The sequence below is a fragment of the Zalophus californianus genome, chromosome 2 (genome assembly GCF_009762305.2).
Source record: "Zalophus californianus isolate mZalCal1 chromosome 2, mZalCal1.pri.v2, whole genome shotgun sequence".
Classification (NCBI taxonomy): Eukaryota; Metazoa; Chordata; class Mammalia; order Carnivora; family Otariidae; genus Zalophus; species Zalophus californianus.
This window is the reverse complement of record NC_045596.1, coordinates 101,151,009-101,172,423: the sequence shown is the minus strand read 5'-3', so window position 1 is coordinate 101,172,423 and position 21,415 is coordinate 101,151,009. Positions and strand designations below refer to the sequence as shown.

At 33.8% G+C, this 21,415-nt stretch overlaps 1 protein-coding gene across 1 annotated transcript in view; it reads right to left on the bottom strand.

Annotated features, from left to right (window-relative positions):
- KIAA1109 (KIAA1109 ortholog) overlaps positions 1-21,415 on the bottom strand; it is a 203,457-nt gene that overhangs the window by 121,993 nt on the left and 60,049 nt on the right. Inside the window, 7 exon segments of the mRNA XM_027600626.2 lie at positions 1,221-1,501; positions 2,383-2,502; positions 5,379-5,507; positions 7,458-7,637; positions 12,228-12,365; positions 13,381-13,608; positions 20,313-20,521. Of these exon segments, the coding sequence (XP_027456427.2) occupies positions 1,221-1,501; positions 2,383-2,502; positions 5,379-5,507; positions 7,458-7,637; positions 12,228-12,365; positions 13,381-13,608; positions 20,313-20,521 (1,285 nt within the window).

Sequence of the window (21,415 nt, the reverse complement as noted above, 5' to 3'; positions counted from 1 at the left end):
GGAAATAAAAACCACCAGTAAATACATGAAAAAAGTATTAATCTCAGAAATAAAGAAATGCAAAATAAAACAGAAATATCATCTTTCAGTTATCATAAAACACATAAAGGATAGCAAAGATGCAGTGAGACACAGATTCTCCTAAAAAGCCACTGGGAATATAAAGTGAAATAATCTTTCTGGGAATTTGGGAATGCATATCAAAAGGTCCAGTTTTTAGCACAGTCACACTCCCCTTCTAAGGAAACTATTTAAAGGGAATTTAAAGAACATGTGGGAAAAGATTTTATGTGCAAAAAAATGTTCCTCTTACTATTATTTATAATGAAAAATTTAGAAACACTTATATATGTATTTAAGGGCAATGGCTAAATAAAGTACAATATATCTTTTTGATGGTGTTCTATCATTTGTTTGAAAGGAAATTTATAAAATTTTCGATCATATTGGCAGATGCTTAGGATAGAAGTTTAACACAAACATGCAGAAATTATAAATACAGGATGATTTCAAGTATAAGAAAGATACATTAAAAATATGGGGAAGAAATATGACAAATTCAGTGTGGTAAGGTTATGGCAATTATTTTCCTTTATTTCATAATAGTTTTCTCAATTTTTAAAATAAGCTCATATTAACTTTATAATGAGGGAGATGGGGATGGAAAAAAGTTATACTGGCATTTTAAATGGACATGATTTAGTAAGAGGCTCTGGCAACTTTTTAAATGGCAGATACAATTATTTCTTAATGACTGTTTCTTGAGGATTATATTCCCTTAGACTCCCTTGCAGTTGTGAGAGCTCACAAAAGGAAGAGTTTTGTAGAGTACAAGGTGATAGCAATGATGTTTTCTAGAAGTGATGAAATCAAAGTGGAAGGCTGTGGTGAGAGAGAAAGGGGAGTAGTGCTCTATAAAACGTTATTTGGGAACTAGTAATTTAAACTTATTTCACTGCTAATACACATAGTATGGGCTTGGAAACACAATAAAAAACAGTGTTATTTCCATCAACCATACCATTATCAGAGATGAGATATACAACATATTTACTTAAATATCAGGTTCTTATACCTCCACTGAGGTGTACCCAGCACAATCATATTTAGTCTTTATGTAAAATGTTCCTATTCCATTCCTAACAGTAGAATTTCCTCTATAATTATAAGGTAATTTTTGTCTGAACTTGGGACCATTAACTTCCTTAAATTTCACTTACCTCTTAGTTCTGGCATCATGAGTTTCTAAGAAATGTCTCTGAGCCTCATGTTTAGAATGATGATCAGCAGCTAAGGCGATATCAACAGTAATGAGTCCTAAATTGGCTGACCCCGCTTCAAGCCAATAGGCCCTCCGCAGTACTGCAGGCTGAAGTCCAACTCTGGAATTATTTAATTGTTCAATGTACTGTCTCACTTGAAAATCCTGAATTGCAGCACTTATTCCTTCCCCAACCGACTGATTGTGGAGATTACAGTTTGCAACTCGAATTGCACCCATCTAAATTGCATGAAGAAAATGAAATAAAACTGTAGTTTCTGTATTCTTAAGCAACTTAGAATAAGCTACAGAACAGTTATTTATTTCCAAATTGCATGAAAGAAGGGAAAAGAGAAAAAAGGGAAATAGAAAAGATAAATGCAACAGAATAAAAGTAGACATTCAGTTAATAAAAAAGAGGATAAAAGGAAAAGAACATAAGTCGAAAGGAAAACAAGAGAAGGAAGAAAGAAATGTTGGTAGTAAGTAATAAAATCACAGACTTTTAACAAGGTTTAATTTTAAGCAGTAACCCACAAAGCAGAGATGGCAAACAAAATGTTTTCAGGAGCCAGGCAGGATATAAATGTATAAAACCTAAAGGCATTCAAAATCAAATCTTTTAAAAACACTACCAATTTAATCCCTGCCATAAAAGCAACCTCCAAGTTTACATCCCTGCCATAAAGCAAAGTTATAATTCAGTTAGAGTAAAATAGTAGTGAAGAAATAGACTGGAAGAGAACATGGATGAGCCAAAAACAGAAAGCTATCTCCTGGAATTGTGTAGTGTTTTGTGAGATGGCAAATTATAAATGTGTGTTCTACCTCAAGAAATGGAGGTTTTGGGGCGCCTGGGTGGCTCAGTAAGTTAAGCGACTGACTCTTGATTTTGGCTCAGGTCATGATCTCAGGGTTGTGAGAGCCAAACGTCTGGCTCCACGCTCAGTGGGGAGTCTGCTTCTCTCTTGTTCTCCCTCTCTCCTCCCCCCAGCCCCCACTCATGCTCTCTCTCTCTCGCTCTAAAATAAATAAATCTTAAAAAAAAAAAAAGAAATGGAAGTTTGGTTTGGTAGAATGTTAAAAGAACTACACTGGCCAAGAAACAGACAAAAGTATACCTTTAGATTTGTAGCACAGCCATGCTCCACAATATAAATATCTGCTCCATCTACTGCTAAACGAGTCATAGTATATTTCAAATCATCTGAAGTTGGACAAGGCCCAGGAATACAACTCAACTAAAAAGAAAAATAATTGAATATTTAATCCTCACTATCAATTCACCATTTTGACACTTACATCTTTTTATTTAAATAAAATTTTGGTTATATGTATATTTAAAAAAATTAGTCAATTAGATCTCATTTTTTATGATAAATGAAATTATCAGTAATTAAAGTCTTACTAATTAGAAACTAATCATAAGTATGTACCATTTTCATTCAAAAGAGGAAAAAAGCAAGTCTAAGTTGACAGAATGTACAACTTATTGAAATTCACAAAGAACAAAGTAAAATGATAAGTAAACAGTGTCACAGGATTATAAGAACTGTACAGGAGTTTAAAGTTGTAAGATTTTCTTATGAGTATACTACACAAACACACACACTTGTTTTTACAGATATATCACCTGTAAATTTTATTATGATATCTAAGGACAATCGACACAAATTTAATATTATTTTATTCCCGAAAGAGATTTGGTCATGGTTAGGTTGGAAGAAAACATACACTTCACCTACTCTGATGAACTTCTTGGGGAAATGGCAGCCCTGGAGCAAATTACTTACTCAATAGCATGCAAATGTTCATTAGTGGCAGAGCCAGAGTAGAACATAGGTGTCTTGCATTATACTCAGTGTTCTATAATAGTAAGGCATACCTTGGAGATATTGCGGGTTCCATTCCAGACCACCGCAATAAAGCAAATATCACAATAAAGCAAGTCAAATGAATTTTTTGTGGCTAAAATCAAAAACACAAGAAATAAGAAGTGTTGGCAAGGATGTGGAAAAAAAGGAACCCTTGTGTACTGCTGATGGGAATGCAAACTGGTGTAGCCACTGCAGAAGACAGTATGGAGATTGCTGAAAAAAATTAAAAATAGAACTACCCTATGATCCAGTAATTGCACTATTGGGTATTTGCCCAAAGAATATGAAAATGCTAATTCATAAGGATATGTGTACCTCTATGTTTACTGCAGCATTATTTACAACAGCCAAATTATGAAAACAGCCCAAGTGTCCACGGATAGATGAATGGATAAAGATGTGGTGTGTACACACACACACACACACACACACACACACACACACACACACACACACACTGGAATATTAGTCATAAAAAAGAATGAAATCTTGCCATCTGTGACAACATGGATGGGTCTAGAGTCTAATGCTAAGCGAAATAAGCCAAAGAAAGACAAATACCATATGATTTCACTCATATGTGGAATTTAAGAAACAAATGGACAAAGGGGAAAAAAGAGAGGGAGACAAATAAAAAAATAGACCCTTAACAATAGAGAGCAAACAGATGGTTACCAGAGGTAAGTGGGCTGGGGGATGGGTGAAATAGGTAAAAGGGATTAAGAGTACACTTGATAAGCACTGAGTAATATATGGAATTTTTGAATCGCTACATTGTATATCTGAAATTAACATAATACTATATGTTAACTATATTGGAATTAAAATAAAAATTAAAAATAAATAAATACTATTAAAGATTAAAAAATGAATTTTTTGGTTTCTCAGTGCATATAAAAGTTATGTTTACACTTTATACTATAGTCTGTGCAACAGCCTATGTCTAGGAAAAATGTACATGTTTTTATTGATAAAAAATGCTAACCATCATCTGAGCTTTCAGCCAGTCATAATCACTATTCATAGATCACTGTAACAAATAATAATAATGACAAAGTTTGAAATATTGCAAGAATTACCAAAATGTGACATAGAGACATAAAGTGGGCAAATGCTCTTGGAAAAATGGCTGATAGATTTGCTTGCGGCACAGTTGCCACAAACCTTCAACTTGTTAAAAAACAAACAAACCAACAAAAACCACAGTACCTGCAAAGCACAATCAAACAAGGTATGTCTGATTTCCCCCACACAAAATAGACCTAAAAAACCCTGATCTAAAATGACAAAGGCACATCAATGGTTGCACGGAATAATGAATGGCTGACTGCAAAGGGACACAAAGTAATTTTCTAAGGTGATAAAAAATGTTCGATTTTTAAAAATTTTAATGCAACATAAAAGCTTTGAATCGTTAAAAAAAAGGAGACACCTACAAGTATGTGTGGTTTATCCATAAGGAATACTTGGTTGACATATAACTAAGGATTCCCTAGATCCTGGCAATGTGTTTATAACAAGAAAAAAATAATTTTTCACCAATTATAGCGGTTTCCTTTATTGCTGGTAAAGAAGCAGAGGTTATAGATATTTTGGACATAAAATTAAAAGCAGGATGATTTGTTTTCAATTCACACTAATATAACAGTAAATAAACATAGTTATGTATAACAAAAGAACAAAAGGATAAACACATATAGGGAAGAAATTAGAAAGGAAAATGAAACTGTTTACAATGGTTATCTCTATGTTACAGATTCAGGATAAAAAAAATTTTTTTAAACTGCCATCTTTTCTTGGCAAATGCCAACATTACTAACCACATTACAAAAGAAGAGGTATGTTCCAGGGAAGTCTATAAACAATGTCATGTAAGGAATTTAACCTTCCTCTTGCTTCAGTTTCTAAATCTTCTACATAAATACATAGTGATATCCAAAAGAATGTAATAACACAAGAAAACATGAGAGTTAACAGTAAAAATGTAAGAGGTAAGATATAATCTTTATAATATCTCCATTTATCTGTGAATTTATGTTTTAATAATTACCTCATATGTTAGATACTTGCAACTAAATAACAACTGGCTGCAAATCTGCAAAATAATTTTATTAATTGAGAAAACTGAACTATAATGTTTACTTCATGGCTGTGTATTTGATTTAAAACTGATATCTCAATCTTTCATTTTAAAAAATCCATAGATGTTTATAATACTGCTAACATATTTGTTAACATACCTTGGATTCACAGAACCGACGGTCAAATCCATGCTGACATATTATTACTGATTTAGGTCTTTCCAGTTCATACTCCCGACATACCACATGAAAAACAAATGTCTGTCCCCACTCCAAGAGACAAGCTAGCTACAAATAAGCAGGGACAGGTTGACAACAGTGTTAGCATTCTAAACATGTGTTCAGAGTTCAAAAGCTTATCAAGAATATTAATAGTTTGAAAGAACCCAAATGCTATTTTATATCTGCTGCTACATAATCCACTTGTTAGCCAGAATCATGATTTTTCTACCCTGACATCATTTATAAGCTTATGTTACTTCTCATTTGTGAGTGACAAAAAATGCATGACAGCTGAAAAATTCAACTTCAGCAACTTACAAAGTAAGTACTTTCCTTCAAGGTTATATCTTCCTTCTTACGTAACTAATCGGAATCCTCTGCACAGAAAAGCACCTAAAATTCTCTACCTAATAATAAACAAAGCTTGGATGTGAAATTATTATCTAATTATTATAGTGAGCTACAATTTTGGAAAATCAGATATTTTGAAGATTATAGCAGTTTTGTTTATGCAAATAGAAACTTAAGTATATATCAACTCTTCATCAAATCTTCAGTTTACAAAAAAACCTTTCATTTTATAGTTGGAGTTGTTAACAATAAACACACTAAAATATGGGTATACATATTATTCCCTTTAACAAGTACAAATTTAAACTATCAGAAAACATGAATTTCACTTTTAAAACATATAAAGAATGGAATAAACATTAAAAGCACCTATGGATTCATGAAACACTAGAAACAGTGATGTCAAGATTCTAGTGAAGAAAGAGAAATGTTTCATCTTCTAATAAGGGCAACTATAAACATAGATACTAGCAATTGGTAGATTAAAGAAATTGTGTCCAGTCTTGCACAATCAGCATGGCTTTATTCTATGTTTGTTAAGGAACAAACTTTTTTTATATGTATTTCAGTCTTTACTTGTACATTAGAGAAAAGAGATGGTGGATAATAAAGAGAGGATAGTCATCAGGCCAGTAAGCACTGAATATTTCTTTCCATTTTTATACATTTTGTTATATATTTTATCTACTTTTAATATAAACTATCCCTTTTCCATTCCACTTTCTTATTTATAGAATCTTAGTTTTTACTGCCTTCTAAAAATTTCTTGTAGATATGCAAGGTATCTAGAGTCTTAATCCACCTTCTTGTATTTCCTACCTATGTTTCATACACATTCTGTAATTTTTATTAAAATTGAGTATGTACATTTCACACTTTCAAGACCATATTCCAGTTTTTTTAAAATGCCAAGATAAGTATGCATATTATCATAAATATATGGATCAACAGGTGAAATGTTACACTAATATGGCTATTTGGCGAAATTTCAATGGTCCATTTCTAGAACTAAATGATCCTTATGACTTCTGAGTCTTCTAAAGATTAAAGGGGACAAGAGGAGGAGGGGGATTTTATCCAGAAGGATCACAACTAGCACTCTAGACCAGGTTTACTTACCAGCAAATTTCTTTTTATTTTTTAAATCCACATCACTAACAGCAGATACAAATGATGTTATCTTGCTTTGAGACATGACAAGAACCGAACTACCTAATCCTGAACACCATAAACAATATTTTCAAATCCTACTTAAGAAATATATAAGAAAGCAACATTCTTAAAAAAAATTATTCCATATACTGGGAAAAAGAGAATTTTTCAACAGTGGAGAAACAACTAATATGATTTTAATAATATATAAAATTTCCAGACCAGTTCTCATACTGAGTTTTCCCCAAAGTCTTGATCTTGAAAGTGTTATGCAGAACTATAAAACATTACACCCTTCAATTTTATGTGGCTCAGAAACGTGAAACTTGTCTCTGACTCATCTATTGCTAAGAAAACTCTGAATGGCAAGAATGACTCTCATCCAAAAAGCAGAGTTGTCTGGCTATCAGAACACCATTAGTGAAAATGCAACGAACATTCAAACAGGCATACAACTTACTGTTGGCAAAGTGGGTAAGCAAAGGAAAAAGAAAATAAGTCAGAGAATCCTACCTGTGGTGCTGTGACCTTAGCTGTAAGACTTCCAGCCTGCACATCAATTAACCATGCATATTCTAAGGAATCACTTCCCAAAGGAAGACCTTCTGCTGAGAACATAGCATGTGCTCTCAGCTGGAGACCTGACAAATTGATGTGACCCTCCCTGAGTACTTCATCCACAGGAGGTCGCTGCTGAAAACAATAAGAAGACTATAAGAAGTACAAGAAAATCGGCATTATTATTTCTAGTTTTTTTTTTTTCTCCAGAGACTAACAGTAAAAACATGCTATCTGGAAAATAAGACTCAAGGATCCATAAGACCCTAACACAACCTTGTACCATAGAGTCTCAGTTAAGCTTCTTTAGTGACAATATCCATAAGAGTCCAACTGCAAAGCAAGACAGCAAAGTCCTAGAAAGAATGAGACCTCTCTGATAGAAATGAATGGCTCAATGAATAAAAAGAAATTAGTCCTCTGACTGACAGGGAATGTAAGAGACCAATCTTAGGTGGGAAGACAGGAATAATGAGATTAAATACTAAAAAGAAAAAAATAACAGGGGAGAACAAAGACCATTAAGACCATAAAATGAAGAACAAGGGAAGAAAGCCATCTTTCATATAGATTTTGAGAACTACATAAATATAAAAAGGATAGATTTATCTTACAGAAATTACATACTTACTACTAAAAAGCAGCAAATACTTCAAAGAGAAAAGTTCTGGACTTACTCACAAAGCTAAAAGATATGTCCTAAAATAGGGTATTCCATGGAACACTACCTAGTTCCAAAGGATATGATTAGTAATACAGAATCAAATAGGTTTGGCAATGCCTTACCCAACAGTCACCAATTTTTGTGGAATCTACCTCCCAATCTCTCAGAAATGCATTGACTTTCTTCTATCTTCACTGCTATCATCATGGTCCCAATAACATGACCTCTTGCTAATATGTTTGCAGAGCCTCCCAGCATTCACTTTTACATCTCCCACCTCCATACTCTACAAAACAACCACAGAGATCTAAAAAGGCAAGTTTTATCATGTTCTTGTCTCAAGACCATTATTTATTATTTCCTCAATATTTCTCTTCTCCACCAGGTTTACTAGGGTAAAGACTATTTCTGTCTTGTCCACCATTTATCCCACTGCACCTAACAGTGACCACAAAAGGAAGATAATGCTGTGTATTTCTTCACAGCAAGTCTTTTCAGAGAATTCAATATACTAATATACATTGAGACAGTTCACAGGTATTTCCCAAACTAATTTTATTACAGCAGTCTTTTAGCATGTGTATGCACGCCATCTGCACAAGGAACAGTGTTAGCATTCTTTGTTTCAACACATTTTAGGAAATGTATTCTTAAAAAAAAATTAAGGATATGACCCAAATCAAATTCATAAGGAATTCTTAAAAGGAAATTTCTAATTATGACTATAATAATAGCTCTAGCAGCTCTTTTGATACATTTTTTATTTTATTTTCATCTAAGCTGTGTGACAATATATAAAATCACCAAAATTTCTCCAGGCATTAGTTTCCTTCTATTTTTTTATCTGAAGAAGCTGGGGAGGATGGTGAATAAAGATCACTTCCGGCACAAAGATTCGATAATTCTCAGTATAAGATACTTCTGACTGATATTTTTTGAGCTCAAAAATACATATAGATCTTGGCTTGTCCTAAAGATAGAGCGTATCTAGTACACCAACAAAGATCATATTCTAGATTTTATTGTGGGGTTGCATGATATTGTGGGCTGAACTGTGTCCCCTAAAAAGACATTCAAGTCCTAAGCCCAGGCACCTGTGATTGTGACCTTACTATATTCGAAAAAAAAGGGTTTTAGCAGAAGTAATCAAGTTAAAATGAGGTTACACTGAATTAGGGTGTGCCTTAATCTAATGACTGGTATCCTTTTAAGAGGAAAACTGGGACACAGAGACACATCGAGACACAATGCCATGAGAAGACAAAGGCAGAGATATGCATCTACAAGACAAGCAATGCCAAGGATTGCTAGCAACCACCAAAAGCTTAGAAGAGGCAAGGAGACCCTCTCCTACAGCCTTCAGAGAGAGAGAACATGCCCCTGCCAACACTTTGATTTCAGAATTCTACGCTCCAGAACTGTGAGAGAATACATTTTTCTTATTTTAAGCAACTCAGTGTGAGGTACTTTACTATGACAGCCCTAGGCAACTAACATACATCATAAGATGCTCATAAATTAAAGGAGGATGGTTCATAAGTCAGACACAATAATCCATCCATCACCTCAGGTCCTTAACCTTGAGGCCCTGCATTAAGACAAATGCTATCAGGAATAAGCAGCCAAATCCTGGAGAACTCACCTGTACCAAAGGTTTCAAATTTGCCCAGATTCACCAGAGGAATCACTATCTATGGCAGCTATAGTCTCATAACACGTATTTCTTAAATAATAAGACTTGAAAGTCAAAATGACTCTTTGATCCATGGGCTCCAAAATGGATCTTGTGTTAATCAGGCATGAAAACAACATTAATCTCAGGGTACATCTCCATCAGTGCTATTGGGTGACTAGGTGCATTGTTAATTAGCAGTCATATTTTGAAAGGACTCTCTTTTTCTGAGCAGGTCTCAAAAGTGAGCTTAAAATATTCAGTAAACATTGTTGTAAAGAGATGCACTGTCATCCAGGCTTTGTTGCTCCACTGATAGAGCACAGGCAGAGTAGATTTAGCAAAATTCTTAAGGGCCCTAAAATTTTCAAGCATTGGCTTCAACTTAAAGTCACCAGCGGTGTTAGCCTATAAGTAGAAAGTCATTTTGTCCTTTGAAGTTTTGAAACCAGGCACTGACTTCTCCTCTCTAGCTATGAAAGTCCTAGACGGCATCTTCAACTAGAAGGTTATTTCATCTACTTTGAAAATCTGTTGTTTAGTGTAGCCACCCTTCATTAATTAACTTGGCTAGAACTCCTGGATAACTTGCTGCTTCACCTTGCACTTTGGTGTTATGGAGAAGGCTTCTTTCTTTAACCTATGAACCCACTTCTGCTAGCTTCCAACTTATCTTCTGTAGCTTCCTCACCTCTCTCAGCCTTCACAGAATTGAAGAGAGGGCCTTGCTTTGGATTAGACTTTGGCTTAAGGAATGCATGGCTGATTTGATCTTCTATCCAGATCACTGAAACTTTCTCTGTATTAGCCATAGGCTGTTTTCCTTTCTTATCATTGGTGTATTTATTGGAGTAGCACTTCTGATTTCCTTGAAGGACTTTTCCTTTGCATTCACAACTTGGCTAATTGTTTGGTGCAAGAGGCCTAGTTTTCAGCTTAGCTTGGGTTTTGACATGCCTTCCTCACTAAGCTTAATCATTTCTACCTTCTGATTTAAAGTGAGAAACATACAGTTCTGCCTTTCACTTGAACACTTAGAGGCCACTGCAGGGTCATTAGCTGGCCTAATTTCAATACCTTTTGTTTTAGAGAATAGGGAGGCCCAAGAAGAGGGGGAGAGACAGGGGAACAGACGGTTGGTGAAGCAGTCAGAACATGTGCAATGTTTATTACTTAAGTTTGCCATCTTATATGGGCACAGTTTGTGGCACCCCAAAACAATTACAAATAGTAACATCAAGATCAGTGAACACAAATCACCATAACATTAGAATAATGAAAAAATTTTAAATACTGTGAGAATTACCAAATGTGACAGAGACATAAAGTGTGCAAATGCTGCTGGAAAAATGGCTTTGAGAACCTTGCTTGATGCAGAGCTGTCACAAATCTTCAATTTGTAACAAATGCAGTATCTGCAAAGTGCACTAAAGCAACATGCAATAAAATGAGGTATGCCAACTACGTCAAAAGTCTGATAAAGGAAACACATTCAGTGGCAAAAATAAGCATATATTAGGTGTTAAGTTTCAGCTACTATGAGGTCAGCTGTGTTGAATATATACACATATGGAAAACTTAAATTCTATGTAGAAAAATATGGTCAGTTATGGCAAAAGAGTTGCAAAGGGGGGTAAGCTATTTTATATAAAATGATCAGTTACTATATAGAGTCCATAGTAAGTTATCATCTGTTGTGATTTTGGGGTATCAGATTCACCACCCATTTATAATTTTACCTTGCTTTATATTAAAATCCATTTATTTTTCCAAAGCTCACAACTTGACTAAAAGTAGAGAAGAGCCCTAAAGTAGTGTTAAATGAAAAGTAAAGCCATTTGGCAATAAAAAATAATAATAACAAAGTGATTACCCAAGAATGTAAATTATTCCCATTTGCTGAATATCATTGGTTCCCTTTCAAAAGAGCCCTGGGGATATCTTGATGGGATTAATAAAGTGTCTTGTAAGTACATTTGGTGAAAAGCATCATCCATGTGGATATGGATGTTTTGAAGATTTAGAGTACTGGGTAATATGAATATTGAGGTTGTAATTTTCAATAGAATCCGCCAAAATTTTATACATTTTCCCTTCCATAAACAAATGAAAAAGTTTTAAAGTATTTCTTTCCATTTCTAAAAACAATAGATATAGAATATAATTATATGGGATCACATAAATAGGGAACAGCAGAAAAAAAAGAAAAAGAAAACTGAGATTCTTGAAAAACTCACATATATATACAAAACTTCTTAATATGGTTAAATTAAAAGCCTCTAATTTAAAGAGCTATATATTCTATGCACAGAAGCTAACACACAGTTTCAACCCCATAAACAATAATAATACATCTCTAAGTCTCTACCATAACTCACTTTCACATTACCTGATAGTTATCACTGACAAACACATTTAGGGGTGACAGGACAAGTTGCAGCATGGTCTCCCGAAATCCTTTTTTCATTTCAAAACACAGTCTTTCCAAAAATGCCGTAGGGCACTCAGGGCCATCAGTGGTTCCATGCTAAAGTCAAACAAAATACCATAATCACGATATAGAGAAAATAAGACCAAAGAGGTACATGAAAATAAAAATTACATTAATTTTTTTTTAAAGATTTTATTTATTTACTTGACAGAGAAAGAGACAGTGAGAGCGGGAACACAAGCAGGGGGAGTAGGAGAGGGAGAAGCAGGCTTCCTGCCGAGCAGGGAGCCGGAAGCAGGGCCTGATCCCAGGACCCCGGGATTATGACCTGGGCCGAAGGCAGAGGCTCAATGACTGAGCCACCCATGCATCCCCAAAATTACATTTATATAATTAAGAGATTTTGATTCTTAAAAAGGAGAAATAGTGCTTACTGACAAAATTAACTATTCTGTACCCAAGTAAGAACATTAGGTTCACTAAGCACCAGGGATGACTCCTCTGCTCTGCAATCCTAGGTGCATGATATGGAGCCAGTAAACAGCACAATGCTCTAGGGCCTCACCCTCCCTATCTGGCCTCACTCCAAGGACCCTGGGTTCTCTGGGCAATATAATCTCATTCCAAGTCAACCCAAATGGTCCATTGGTCAACCTTAGACTGAACCAGGATTCTATGCTGGATCTGAGCCCCTAAAAACAATTCAACCTTCAGGATCAAACGGAATCTTGATTTTGTAGTAGGTGCACCATAAGGGCCCCAAATAATCTAGAGTTGGATAAAGGATAAGAAAATGTAAATCCTAGAGTATCCATCAGGCTAACTATAAACCCAGCAACTCAACGTCATGACAAAAAGTTCTAAAGTTATACAGAACAGCAAGAAGGAACTCAAATGAAAGAAGAAAAGCAGAAAATTATCCATGATCAAGTAATCACATTAAGAAGAAAATAATAAACTAGCTTTATAAAGGTAAAAGGATAGATTTTAAAGTTTTCAAATCTGATTTTTTTTTTATTAGTGTGTGCATGTGTGTACAAACACCTACAGTTTTCTAAGTTGGGTGAATTTCATAATATACTCCAGGCTATTTAGATATGTAAACACTTACAACAGGAAGGCGCCCATGAACTTTGTACAAATTAACAAGTACAGTAATATCCCAAGGACGTAAGGTAAGTGGATGAATTGACTTGGCTGAACTTTCATTTTCCTTTTTGTCATTTTCCATTCCAAGAGCAGTCCACCCAGAGCTAGATGATGTTGACAGTGACAGAACAGGACTTGAAATAACCTCTTCAAAATCCATATACATGTCATCTTCCCCGAAGTAGTTTTCCTATAAATATCAAGAACAAACTTCTATTAAAGAGATATGTATCAATAACTTTTCAACTTAGAACCTGAATTCTGTAAACCAAGCATCTCCCTAAACTATTTTATTTAGTTAAAAGTATATGGTCTGTTTCCTTGAAATGAAAAACAAACAAAAAAAGATACATATGCTTAAGACATATACTTACTTGGCTAGTTAGCAAATAAACATTCTGTAGCAAACAAAAACAAAACGAACAAAAACATAAAAAATTAAGTAAGTTTATAGTAAAGCTTCATGACAACACCACCTCCAATTATACCAAAAAACTTGCAATTTAGGTCCTAGAAGAAAACTTTGAAAATTTGTAATGTTCAATAGTTTTCAATTTTTCTCAGAGTTCTGAGGCAATAATACCCAGAGACATCCATTAAGGGAAGATCAAGTCCCTGAAAATCAATTTGACTAAATCCAATTAGCTAACTACTACAATTCATATATTCTGGGTGAAATATTTATCAGAAGTGTTTTTAACAACTTAAGTAAGAATCTCCAATTTTGGTTACTGATGATAAAAACGTGTTATCAACAGTTACTAAAACATCCGTTCATATAATTCATCCTGGTTTCTTATGCAAAGTATTTTAACTTAATATTCTGGTTCCTTTTGCATCAGAATTTAAATTTATTATTATTTTTTTCTTCTTTTAAGGTTTTTATTTAAATTCCAGTTAGTTAACATACAGTGTAATATTAGTTCCATGAGTAGGATTTAGTGATTCATCACTTACATACAACACCCAGTACTCATCACAAATGCCCTCCTTAATCCCCATTGCTTATTTCACCCCTACCCCTACCCCCTCCCCTCTGGTGACCATCAGTTTGTTCTCAATAGTTAAGAGTCTGTTTCTTGGTTTGCCTCTCTCTTCCCCACCCCCCACGCTCATTTGTTTCTTAAATTCCACATATGAGTGAAATATGGTATTTGTCTTTCTCTGACTTATTTAAATGAAATTCTTTTTTCTTCCCATTATTCTGAATTTAAGTTTTATCTATTTGTCAGTAGTAATCAAAAATTGTTAAAATATTCCTGTTAACACAGTTAACTGTATTTGTTCAATATTAGAAATCAAGTCAGTATTTTGATAAATTCTGCATTTTACTTATTGGCACATTTATTTTCTGGCTAGAATTCTAGTCAATTAATCAAGCCAATTAAATATCTTCTCATAGAAAAGGATGTTGAAGGGTTTACAGTCATTTGGTTAATTAGTGGTAGGACTAGTAATAAAATCCCAAATCTATGGACTCACAAAACTGATACTTTTTCCTCATTCTGTATTGTTATCTGGCTCTAATAATACAGGTCCTACTTAGAACCTGCTTGACATCTTGAAAATTGCCTTTATTATATAACTCTGAAGCATGGACAAATTCAAGCACAAATATAAATGTAAATAAACATTAACCTATATCCTAAATTCTAACATTAAATTTCTAAAACTAAAAATAAATGTCTAATTGATTTTAATCTAAACATTAAAGATCTAGAAGTATTCAAAGCAGCAGTCCTCAGATCATTTGAGAAGCCTTTTCAAAATACACATGCCAGGGCACCTGGGTGGCTCAGTCGTTAAGCATCTGCCTTCGGCTCAGGTAAGGATCTCAGGGTCCTGGGATTGAGCCCCGCATCAGGCTTCCTGCTCTGCGGGAAGCCTGCTTCTCCCTCTCTCACTCCCCCTGCTTATGTTCCCTCTCTCTCGCTGTGTCTTTCTCTGTCAAATAAATAATCAAATCTTTAAAATAAAGAAAAATACACATGCCATTCTGGTCCTGGGGACAGGTTCAATAGTTTGCAATGGGCATGGATTTCAGAGACAGAAGAAAAGTAAAATATTTCCTTCAGTGATTTTATCTACAAACGGCCTCCAGACCCAATCACCTCTACTCCACCCTTCCTCCATAAAACTGGTCAATGGAATCAGTGTACAATGTTCATGATTATTAGCTTTTGACATACTAAGAGTTACCAACAAATCAATAAAAATAAGTTATACTCATTTTAGCCAATTTTTAATAATCGTACTCTATAAATCTCTTATTTTTAAAAGATTCCTTAGAAGTCTCTTACAGTCTCTTGCCATTTTTAACCTTATAAACAGAAAAGATTCATGTAGATTATTAAAATCAAAAGAAAAATATTCTCTTGGGCCTAATGTTCATTTGCTACCAAAACAATCTCCATTTAATTATCTGAGACAGGAACAACTCATAGCAAATTCTTTAGGAAATACTGAATCCCCAACATAGTAGAGAACATTTGCTAATTTTTATTAAATGTGTCAATGACTGTTTTTAAAGAGTTATAAAACTCTAGGAGTCTTTTATAAGTTATCATATTAGTACATATTGACTATTATCAACAAAATGTACTTTTAAAATTATAACTCCCTTAAAACACTAGCCTCACGTTAAATGTTATATGGAGTGTGAGATTTAAGTTTTGCATGTGCTTGTTTTAGTTTTGCTTTGTCTTTTTAGTATGTGAACTCCATCTGTAAAGGTTAATTTCTTAAGGATTCACTAAAAAAAATACCAAAAGGTTGACCAAAGTATAAGGTAAGTAGTAATATATCATGGCAAACTTTTATGGTATTTTAAGATTAATAAATGTACATAAATATTTACAAATACAAATAAAAGTTCCAGTTCCATGTTAAGGTAGGTAGTATACAAAATTGAACTATCTCTAAACCAAATTCCAAACAACATTAGAAAAAGGCAATAACTTATATAACTGAAAAAATGTGTTCTTTTGTCGAGTTTGCAGCATGAATGAATTTAAAAATGATAAAACAAGCTGTATTTTCAATCAACTTAAGAGCTCTATGAAATTTTATTTTCCTAAAGCTATTTTATTATGTGTGTCAAGTAATTACTTCAAGTTAACAGGACATTACCATTTTTTTCCCCAGCCTACTTATACAATGATACTCATTTCTCAAAAAAGAGGAAAAAGAATTATCACTATAGTTAAAAGAAGACAGCTAATAAATTCAGAGAAGCAGGGGGGAAAAAAACAACCTACAGGTAGTTTGTTTCCAATATTAAATTTTTTTAATGGAAACTTAGCCAGGCTTCTGTTCAAGACTATTAAAACTGTTTTTTCTAATAAGGAAAGCATATATGCCATACATAACCCTTAAACCACAGTTACTACTGACTACCACTGACATGCTATCACTATTTAGATTCAGATTTCCCTTCTTCCATTAAGAAAAAATGTAATAAGACCAAGAGAAGTCAATTCAGAAGATGTAAACATTTCCATAAAATATTCTCACAAATTTTAATGCATGTTGGTATATATTCTTCTCAGAGTTCCTGGTAATAATAATGGCGACCCTAGTTTCTCTTGTGGATTTTAGAAATCAGTTTTTTTTTTAAAGATTTTAGTTATTATTTATTTGTGACAGAGACAGAGAGACAGTGAGAGAGAGCATGAGCAGGGAGGAGAGGGAGAAGGAGGCTCCCTGCCAAGCAGGGAGCCCGATGTGGGACTCGATCCCAGGACCCTGGGATCATGACCCGAGCTGAAGGCAGCCACTTAACCAACTGAGCCACCCAGAAGCCCTGGAAATCAGTTTTTTTTTTTTTAAAGATTTTATTTATTTATTTGACAGAGAGAGACACAGCGAGAGAGGGAACACAAGCAGGGGGAGCGGGAGAGGGAGAAGCAGGCTTCCTGCTAAGCAGGGAGTTTGATGTGGGGCTTGATCCCAGGACCCTGGGATCATGACCTGAGCCAAAGGCAGATGCTTAATGACTGAGCCACCCAGGAGCCCTGGAAATCAGTTTTTTTCTAAACAGTCAAATATTCTTTGTTTTTCTAGTCTATCCTTCAGAATTTCCTGATGTTTAATTCTAGTAACTAAGGAAAATACAATCTTGGTTACATGACTTTTCACATTCTCTTTGTTTTCTTTTATATATACATATATACATTCTAACACTAAGTAGAACATAGTTATATATTAAAACAAATGAAAAAAAAAGTAATTAAAAGAGAGAGATTTAAGATAGAACGCATCTCCATGTTAGCATGACACTAAGCTTTCTAGTAGGCAGTAGGCAGAAAGAAAAAAAGAAGAAAAAAAAAAAGACGAGTTACTTATATTCCCAATAAAAGGAAGCACACAGTTCATTGGCCTAGAAAGTTTTTTTGTTTGTCATGTTTTAGGCACATATTTTTAAAAATATTTTAAAACTTTAAAATTTTTAATTTGTTTTAGTAAAATTTTAATTTGTTTAGTAATAATTTGTTTAGTAGAACATACAAGTTCTATGTTAATTCGATGAATGCAAATACTAATAAAAATTTTAGGGGCGCCTGGGTGGCTCAGTCATTAAGTGTTTGCCTTCGGCTCAGGTCATAATCCCAGGGTCCTGGGATCAAGCCCCTCATCGGGCTCCCTGCTTGGCAGGAAGCCTGCTTCTCCCTCTCCCGCTCCCCCTGTTTGTGTTCCCTCTCTCTGTCAAATAAATAAATAAAATATTAAAAAAAAAAAACTTTAGTACAACAAACCTCTGAAACTATTAAACAGCTGTTATAAAATCTTAATGCATGGAAGAGACTGGATCAAAACAAACTATCAAGAGAGGTTACATTTATGGAGAATTTGTAAAGAAATCTTGAAAAAAGGCATTTACTCCTTTCTCTTTATTCTTCTTTGTTATAATCCTCTTAATTTTGACGAATATGTATAATTATGGAATTTTTAAAAGAAAAAATTGAGGTTCAGTATACATACAGTAATGCAAAAAAAACAGTGATAACATCTCTTTAGTAATATTCAAAACTGGTACTATATCAATATAACCACCCTCATTTGCTAACTAAATCATTACTTACATTTAAATTAAAATACAGTTCAGCCTCTTCAGGGAAATTATAACTTGAAAATTGCATTTTAAATCCTTTATAGTTATTCACAAGCAATCCCAAGAAAATAAGATATTAGGAGAAATATTTGAAGAATACTTTAGGTCAAACAATGGTCACAAGAAAGAAAAAAAAATACGTGTGTATGTGTATGTTTGTGTATGCATGTATTTCTCCCCTTTGAATATCTGAAGAATCACTCCTTTAGGAATCTCTCCTAAAACCAAAGCAAAACTTTAGATTTCCACAAATATTAAATACAATGTCCCTTGCATCTTTTATCTTAAAATTGTATCATCTGATGCTTTATGGTAGTTTATAGTAAATATGACAGTAAATCAAATATAAAAATTTTTTATAAATATAAGAACCTGTTCAGCTGCACTTCTTCCAGAAAACCTTTCTTAACAAACCTTGACTGTCTTTCCTTAATCAACCCTGATCACCCTAGACCCTTTCCAGAATTAATTACTCCTGTCACTGTACATTACGGGATTGCCTATTACCTAAGCATTCAATATCCAAACCTCCACAGTTGTGAAATTACAAAAGGAAGCAAATAAGTAAACACTGACAAAATTAGACTCACACAAAAACCTATCCCACAAGTAACTCTACTGCTCATGACTGTTAATGTTTAGACAATCTCACTTTGTTTATCAGATGTAGTAAAGCATCCAACAGTATGATGAAAATCTGAAGCAAAGTGAATTAGCAAAAACCTGGAAAAATGCAACATTTCATGAAGTTGCTAAAAGTGATGTTGGATAACCACTCAAATCACAAGAAAGGTATCAGTGATAAGTGAGGATCTGGAAGGCTTAGAGTGGTTACCTATAAAAAAGAGTAAATCAGGGTGCCTGGGTGGCTCATTGGTTAAGCGACTGCCTTCGGCTCAGGTCATGATCCTGGAGTCCCGGGATCGAGTCCCGCATCGGGCTCCCTGCTCGGCAGGGAGTCTGCTTCTCCCTCTGACCCTCCCCCCGCCTCATGTGCTTTCTCTCTCTCTCAAATAAATAAAATCTTTAAAAAAAAAAGGAGTAAATCAGTAAGAGTTATTGATGACTTGCTAGGGTGACTTTTTTAAAGTACGAATTGAATACCAAAAGAATAAAAGTGATGTGTAGAAAACTTACAAAGTACTCACATATTTTTCTTAAAATAGCCTCCGTTCCTGATCATGCTTGATCAACCTTCAAGAGCTATCATTCTATTCAGTCACACAATTTCAATGGAAAAATTATACTAAAATGAATCAACACTTGATTTGGTCTTTATTCAAAGAAAGCGTACTTTTTAGAACCTAAATTTGTCATACTCTGAAATAAACTTATTTTCATATATTTGCTTCAGGTTTTAAGACAGTGCTCCAAACAAATCTTTGCTTATTATTTAGCATGAAATAAAGTTTTCTGTTTTTACTGAATTCAATTGAAGTCGACTCTTCCTGGTTTTATTTTATTATTCTCAGATGACAAGGTTCTCTTGTACTTCTTTTGCTGTGTTATATTACAATGTGTTAAAATTTGTCCCTATATATGTCTATCCTACTATGTCCTCTAGCTTATTTCCTTGAGAACAGATGCTGTATCATCTCTTTCTCCAGCCAACTAGCACAATTCCTAGAATATATTAAATGCTAAAAATACAAAATAAAAACTCAACTGAGAAGTACAACAACTTTAAACCACCGAACAGGCTATTTCAAATGGTCTCAATTTCAACTAGATATTAACTATTTTGCCTGTGTTTAAAAATGTGTAAGATCTTTTAAAAATCATACCTTTATACATAAGAAGGCATTTAATAGTGGTCCATAGAGAGTTATTTGAGAATCTGGGGAAAGTTCCATTTCTACATGAAGTTTATCAGGTGGAAGTTCTGAGGGATCAATAGGTGGGCGTGAAGAAGTAGAAGGAGTAGAAACAACTCTGTCTGATGTTTTCTGGGATGGCCTTAATACAGATAGCATTGTTTCTTCCATTTCTGATACTGAAAAAAATTAAGGAAAAAAAATTTGTGGTGGGGAATTTCTCACAAGTTCTTTAAGGAACTATTCACTAAGAAATTCTATTTTGTAATTTTTCATGAAAGCAACTATCTCTGATACAGTATCTGTCGTATATAATGAAAACAAACTTGCAAGACTAGTAATTAAGAATGTGAAATAAAACAGACTTCATCGAAATATGTGTAGAAATACATAAATTAGATGGTACAGAATCAATGAAAATTTCCTATTAACATTCTCAAGTCCCTGCAATATAAATTCAGGTCACAGGCTTTACCTATACTTGGGCATTAAAGTACAAAGTTGTTTTCACATAAACAGCTATTCAAATACAGTGTGACATTATCAAGCTCCAAACACAAGAACAATTATGAAAACTATTCTTTAACACTTAACTCACTAGAAAAATACAAAGAAAATATCACTTGACTCTAATTTCATTTTGGACCCTGGTAATAAGGTACATAAGCTTCAGGGAAACATGACATGATAATTGTGAAAATGCATTAAAAAAACTAACAGTTCATGAAACCAAGTGCTTTATATATATATTCATATTCACATACACCTTATTTGATATTCTAGTTCTTCTGTTTCTAGCTTGGCAGAACTTGAAAAAAAATTATTTACTTACTCTGAACATATTTGTTCAAATCTACAATAACAACATTTATCTCACAGAGTTGTTGTAAGGATTAAATGAGTAATATAAACCAGTAAACAGCTTGGTCTAGTATTTGATATACAGTAAATGCTCAATGAAAGTTAGTTGTAATTATGCCAAAAATCCTTAAAAGATTTTTAAATGTATACAAATACATCAAATGAATAGACACATTTCCAAATTAAAAAATTTTTTTTCTTATACTTTTAAT